The sequence below is a fragment of the Syzygium oleosum genome, unplaced genomic scaffold (assembly GCF_021117445.2).
Source record: "Syzygium oleosum isolate NSW1041296 unplaced genomic scaffold, Sole_v2.1 Sole_v2.10, whole genome shotgun sequence".
NCBI lineage: Eukaryota > Viridiplantae > Streptophyta > Magnoliopsida > Myrtales > Myrtaceae > Syzygium > Syzygium oleosum.
Window position 1 is genome coordinate 917,703 of NW_026607494.1, and position 7,468 is coordinate 925,170.

The 7,468-nt window shown below is 37.5% G+C and overlaps 1 protein-coding gene across 1 annotated transcript; it reads left to right on the forward strand.

Moving 5' to 3' along the window:
• The first annotated feature begins 6,030 nt into the window (after window positions 1-6,030).
• On the forward strand, window positions 6,031-7,222 carry LOC130139064 (protein CANDIDATE G-PROTEIN COUPLED RECEPTOR 7-like). The gene is made up of 2 exons (XM_056315288.1): window positions 6,031-6,814; window positions 6,885-7,222. Exons 1-2 carry the CDS (start codon window positions 6,031-6,033, stop codon window positions 7,220-7,222), a joined length of 1,122 nt encoding a protein of 373 aa, XP_056171263.1.
• Window positions 7,223-7,468: the final 246 nt, after the last annotated feature.

Below are 7,468 nucleotides of genomic sequence, written 5' to 3' on the forward strand. Positions count from 1 at the left end.
TGCCCTCTCCGCCGTTTATTTACGGTTCTACCCTTCTCTGGTTATTTACGTTTCTGCCCCTTATGTGTTTATTTACGGTTCTGCCCTTGACCGTTTAATTTACTGTTTTGCCATTGACCGAATTATTTACCATTTTGCCACTGGCAACTGAATTTATGGTTCTGCCCCCTATCGATTCTGATTTTACCGATTTGCCCTTATGCATTAATTTACGGTTTTAACCTCAGCATGCAATTTGGTAAATATTTGTGAATGAAACAATTATAGTGTTTTACAATTTCAAGAATTCAATTATGAGTGGTTTGTTAGTCACCAAAGTGGCCGAACCATAATGTCTTGAATTTTTGAAATTGTATAATGTTTCTTTCAATTACCCATGATTAATTGATGCTATGATTGGAATTGATATATTACATATCCTTATTAGTGTCATGGGTATATTGAAGTTCATTTATTATAAGAACTTAAGGATTGACCCAAAGGTTAATCAATTTCTTATAATTTATGAACACAATAGTTGGTAATTAATATGTCTTGTTAAATTTGTTTGTATATCCAAAGATATCAAATAAATTTTAATGGTGTGTATTTATAATTACCAAATAAAAGTTATTAGCATCATTGTGGTTTATTGTATGTTTGTATATTATAGGATCACCCAAAGGAGAACTATGATATACATGTAATGTTTAATTTGAATATGATAATGTGATATTCTCAAAGCATTAATGTATGAGTATATTCTTGTATATTTGCAGTATCTGTACCTGTTTCTCTTCATTCGCATGCTTCGTCTGTTCCTTTATTCAATGGAATGAATTTCCCTGATTGGATTGAACAAGTCCAATTTCACCTAGGTGTCTTGGATCTTGACTTAGCACTTCAAATTGAGAAACCGGCTGCTATTACTGATGAGAGCAGCGATAATGAAAAGTCTTTCCATAAAGCTTGGGAAAGATCGAACAGATTAAGTTTAATGTTTATGCGAATGACAGTAGCAAACAACTTAAAGACAACTCTTCACAAAACTAACAATGCTAAGGAATTTATGAAATTTGTGGAAGAGCGTTCTCAAACTGCTGATAAGTCACTAGCTGGTATATTGATGAGTACTTTGACCACCATGAAATATGATGGTTCACGTACCATGTATGAACATGTACTAGAGATGACAAACTTAGCGGCAAAATTAAGGACTTTGGGAATGAACGTGGATGAGTACTTTTTAGTACAGTTCATACTTAATTCCTTGCCTCATGAATAATATGGGCCATTTCAAATGAATTATAACACTATAAAGGACAAGTGGAATGTAAATGAATTGGCCAGTATGCTTGTTCAAGAGGAAACAAGGATAAAGAATCAAAAGGCTCATTCTATTCATTTCTTAAGTTATCAAGAAGCTGAGAAGAATTCCAAGAGGAAAGGTGGAAGGAGCAAGAAGAAAGGTTTACACAACCTGAATGGCTCTTCTAAGGCTTCTCAAATCCACAAGAAGGAACACAATCTTATTAAGTGTCACTTTTGCAATAAAATTGGACAATTGAAGAAAGATTGTTTGAAGCGTAAAGCTTGGTTCGAAAAGAAAGGTAAGCCTTGTGCTTTAGTATGTTTTCAATCAAACTTTACTGAAGTTCCTCATAATACTTGGTGAATTGATTCTGGTGCCACCACTCATGTTTCAAATATGATGCAGGGATTTCTTTCGATCCAAACCATAAAGCCAAATGAGAATTATGTGCTCACGGGGAATAGAAACAAAGCTCCAGTTGAAGGCATTGGCACTTATCGTTTGATCTTAGATACTGGGCATTATTTGGATTTGTTTCGAACCCTTTATGTACCAACTTTTTCCCGCAATTTAGTTTCTTTGCCAAAACTTGATGTAGCGGGATTCTCTTTTAAGTTTGGTTGTGGGTCTTTCAGTTTGTATAAGAATAATAATCTCATTGGAACTGGAATTTTATGTGATGGTCTCTACAAGTTTAAACTTGATAATGCTTTTGCTGAGACTTTAATGACCTTGCATCATAATGTTGGCACTAAACACAGTTTAGTGGATGAGAATTCTGCTTACTTGTGGCATAAACGTTTGGGTCATATATCCAAAGAAAGAATGCAAAGATTAGTGAAGAATGAAATTCTTCCAAATTTGGATTTTACTGATCTTAGAGTGTGTATAGATTGTATTAAGGGTAAACAAACAAAACACACTAAGAAAGGTGCCACAAGAAGCACAGAGCTTCTTGAAATCATACACACCGATATATGTGGTCCTTTTGATGTTCCATCTTTTGGTAAAGAAAATTATTTTATCACCTTTATTGATGATTTTTCACGTTATGGTTATATTTATCTATTGCATGATAAATCTCAATCAGTGAATGCACTTGAGGTGTATATTAAAGAGGTTGAAAGGCAATTAGATAAAAAGGTGAAAATAGTACGCTCGGATAGAGGTGGTGAATATTATGAAAAGTATGATAAATCGGGACAATGTCCGGGTCCGTTTGCTAAATTCCTTGAAAGACATGGTATTTGTGCTCACTACACAATGCCAGGTACACCACAACAAAATGGTGTAGCAGAAAGGCGTAATCGTACCTTAATGGAAATGGTTAGGAGTATGATGAGTTATTCATCTCTACTCTTATCATTGTGGATGTATGCTTTAAAGACTTCTATGTATTTATTAAATAGGGTTCCTAGTAAGGTAGTTCCAAAGACTCCCTTTGAACTGTGGACGGGAAGAAAACCTAGTTTACGACACTTGCATGTTTGGGGTTGTCCAGCAGAAGTAAGAATTTACAATCCACATGAAAAGAAATTGGATTTAAGAACAACCAGTGGTTACTTCATTGGTTATGCAAAGAAATCCAAAGGGTATAGGTTTTACTTTCCTAATCATAGTACAAGAATTGTTGAATCCGGAAATGTTAGGTTCATTGAAAATGTTGACATTAGTGGGAGTGAAAGAATGCGTGATGTTTGCATTCAAGAAGTTAGGGTTGAAGTTCCTCTACCCAAAACTTCTAAAGTTGTTGTTCCTGATATTGTAGTTCAACCCAACAATAATCAAGAACAACAAATTAATGATCAAACACTTCATAATGAAAATGTCAATATTGAACCTACAGTAGTTGAGCCACAAGAAATAGCATTAAGAATATCTCAGAGAGAAAAGAGGTCGGCTATTTCTAACGACTACGTGGTTTATCTACAAGAGTCAGAAATTGACTTAGGAATTGATAATGATCCAGGTTCATTTTCACAAGCCATGAAATGTGATGATTCTACTAAATGGTTCAATGCCACGGAAGAAGAGTTAAAATCTATGGATCAAAATCAAGTTTGGAATCTCGTTGAATTGCCTGAAGGGTGCAAAAAGGTCGGGTGTAAATGGGTCTTTAAGACCAAACGCGACTCAAAAGGTAATATCGAACAATATAAGGCCAGACTTGTTGCTAAATGTTTTACTCAGAAAGAAGGCATTGACTATAAGGAGATATTTTCACCAGTCTCCAAGAAAGACTCACTTAGAATCATTATGGCTTTGGTGGCTCATTACGATTTAGAGTTACACCAAATGGATGTTAAAACTGCCTTACTTAATGGGAATTTAGAGGAAGAAGTTTATATGGACCAACCCGAGGGCTTTTCAGTTAAAGGAAAGGAACACATGGTGTGTAAATTAAAGAAATCAATATATGGACTTAAACAAGCTTCCTGACAATGGTATCTTAAGTTTAATGATACCATAACTTCTTTTGGATTTAAGCAAAACACTGTTGATCGGTGTATATACATGAAGGTCAGTGGGAGCAAGTTTATTTTTCTAGTTCTGTATGTTGATGACCTTTTGCTTGCTACTAATGATCTTGGTTTGTTACATGAAACCAAGAAATTTCTCTCTAAAAATTTTGAAATGAAAGATATGGGAGAGGCAACGTATGTGATAGGAATAGAAATATTCCATGATAGATCACAAGGATTGTTAGGGTTGTCTCAGAAAGCCTATATTGATAAAATTTTAGGGAGATTTAATATGGATAAATGTTCAGCAGGAGCAGTTCTAATTCAGAAAGGTGACAAATTTGGTCTTATGCAATGTCCGAAAAGTGAATTGGAACAAGAACGAATGAAAAGTATTCCTTATGCATCTGTTGTCGGAAGCTTAATGTATGCACAAACTTACACCAGACCAGACATTAGTTTTGCTGTAGGAATGCTGGGCAGGTATCAAAGTAACCCAGGATTAGATCATTGGAAAGCTGCAAAGAAAGTTCTCAGATACTTGCAAGGAACGAAGAATCACATGCTCACTTATAAAAAATCTGATCATCTTGAGGTGATTGGATATTCAGATTCAGACTTCGCCGGATGTACCGATACAAGAAAATCAACTTTTGGTTACTTGTATCTTTTGGCTGGAGGCGCAATTTCATGGAAAAGTGCAAAGCAGTAAGTTATTGCTACATCTACTATGGAGGCTGAGTTTGTGGCATGCTTTGAGGCCACTATTCATGGGATATGGCTGCGGAACTTTATTTCAGGGCTTATGATTGTCGATAGTATTGCCAGGCCGCTGAAAATTTACTGTGATAACTCTGCAGCAGTTTTCTTCTCTAAGAACGACAAGTACTCCAATGGTGCTAAACATATGGAGATTAAATACTTGTCCGTTAAAGAAAAAGTTCAGAAACAAAGAGTGTCAATTGAGCACATTAGCACCAACCTTATGATTGCAGATCCCTTAACAAAAGGATTGCCACCCAAAATATTTAAAGAACATGTTGAAAGGATGGGTATTATTGGATGTCATTAATGATTGTATTCTGAGTGCATTAAGTTTATTTATTTGACACTATGAGCTCAATTATGTGTTTATGATATTTACTGTTTTCTATTTGGTATATATGATGGAAATAGATGAATGTATAACAGGACAGTCTCTAACAGAGACATTATAGTTGGACCATTACTATACTTATCATTTATGGATCATTTTAAGTAGGGAGCTATAGTTGTAGTACATGGAAGGGACTATGTCGATTAATGGCATACAACCGCTATGACTCGCATTAGTTTCTTTATTGAACTGTGATCATTATGTGATAGGCAATTTAAGAAAGGTTTTAGCATAATGTTATTGTGCACATTATGGTCTTTATTAAACCATGAAAGGAAGGTCATATGGGCCAAGTGGGAGAATGTAAGAATAATGTGGCCCACATGATATTATGAATTAATGGTTTAATAAATATTTAAGTGCTAAAACATATTGGCTATGAAAATAGATGAAAATGTATAATTCTATTGAGAAGTTAAAATTCCTCCGAAGAGGTACGACTCTTATGAAGTGGGATATGCTTTGATGGAAGGCACCACTTGAAAAGGGTATATATAAATAGAGTCTGGTCCTCTCTCCACCCAATATAACGCACGAAAAGAACGTTCTATTTTTATCCTCCATCGATAAGATACGTTAAGAGAAAAGTGGGTAAGGGAGAGAAATCAGATTTCTTCGTTTCTTCCATTTTCTGCAACAATTATCTTCAAGGGAAACGCTATGGATAAAGGTATGTCTTCATATCTCTTATTGTGAAAATCATGAAGATCTAAGATCCTAGATGTCATAAATTTTCCGCATAAAAGGATTACTTTATCACTTACAATGTAGAGTAGAGTTGGATGTTCTTCATTATTATTCAACCGGCGACGTCTCAGTTTCCGAGGGTTATGGACTTTTACCTGGTAGTTCTCTTTGGATAGATGTAGCTTAGTTCTCTGGCCATTTGCCATCTCTTTCCTCTGTAGAATCATCTCTTGTCTGGACATACCTGTCCTTTACATGGGCGCATGGCATTGCTTTCGACGTCAGCCATTGTTCCTGAAGTAGTAGACCCTTTTAAAGTCGTCCGAGGATCGCCCCAGCTCGCTCCCATCCACAACAACGTTCAGGATCTTTAAAAGAAATGGCAAAACTGTATTACGCTCTACTCCTCCTCGTCTCTCTCATTTCCCATTCTGATGCCGTCTCTCATTTCCCATTCCGATGCCGATATCAAAACCCAACGTCTAACTTCTGATCCTTGTCCGATCATCCTTCTTGATAAGTTCACCTTCACACACTTCAGCCGAGTTACAATCTCCGTTTCTGATGTCTCTTTCACTAGTTCATTACTCTGTCCAAATCCTTCTTGTTTGGACTTTTTCCTTCTCTCGGAGGAAGTTGGGATCCAAGCCGTCCTCCAAGCCAGACAAAACCCTAATTTCTGCATCCTCGATTCGTGCCACATCCTCGTTCTCGACACCTTCCACGACTTGTCTCCGCCACCACACAGCTTCTTTAACAGAGCTTATCGTGTTACTTGTCCCAGTGGATACTCCCTGTTCTTTGCCAACTGCGATCTGGTGGCCCGTGTATCCATGAAGGTCCACACTGAATTGTACAATCTCGATCTTGGCGGCTCCAAGACTTACCTCTCGCCTGGACAATCGAAGCTAATTCCACTATTCTTCGAGTTCTCTCTTGCTTACTTCTTCGTCTTAGTTCTCTGGGACTATTACTGCTTTTGCCACAAGGAATTCACGAATCGGGTCCATCACTTGATCATCGGACTAATTGCCACGAAAACACTGAGTCTCATCTGTGCCGGGCTGGATAAGTATTCCGTTAAACTTACTGGGACACCTCACGGTTGGGAAATCTTAATTCGAAGTTGCTCTAGTGATGTCATCATTTATCATCACGTCAATGATCATAATCGGATTCTTGTTCTTCAAGAAGTTCTTGCCAGAGAAGGAGGCCAAGGTATGGATCGTCCCCATTGCGCTTCCGGTTCTCTCCAATCTCACTTTCCCTTTTGCTGTCATGATGGCAGTCACTTGGCCCAACGTTTCGTTGGTGCTGGCTTTGCTGGACATGATCTGCACGTGTACCATCCTCGTTACCGCGGGGAGGTCTATTTGGTTGCTGAAGGAGGTTCCAAAGACTGACGAGAAGGCGGCGATAAGATTGGCAAAGATTAAAAAGTTTGCCTTGTTCTACGTCTTGGCAATCGGTTATTTTTATGTCGTGCCGATGGTAGCACTCGCTTTGAGGATCTTCAGGTACGAGTGGGTGAGCAACGCGGTGGAGGACGGTGCGAATCTGACGATATATGTGGTCACGCTTTGTATGTTTAGGCCGGTCAATGATTACACTATTCTTCGCGCATAGGATGAGAAGGAAGAAACAATGGCAGAAGCAAATGAAGAGTCCGAGGTTTGAAGGAGAGAGGAGCAATTATATTTGAAACCAGGACACAAGTACTTATTTCTCAGTAAGTATCCATATTCTCTCTGAGATTTAAACTGGTTGTGGTGAATATTTTCTGCACTACATATGTTGTTGACGAATAATAGAACAACCTGTAGAGACATGCTGCGAGTGGACAAATTAGTGCCTTGTAATATCTATGTAATA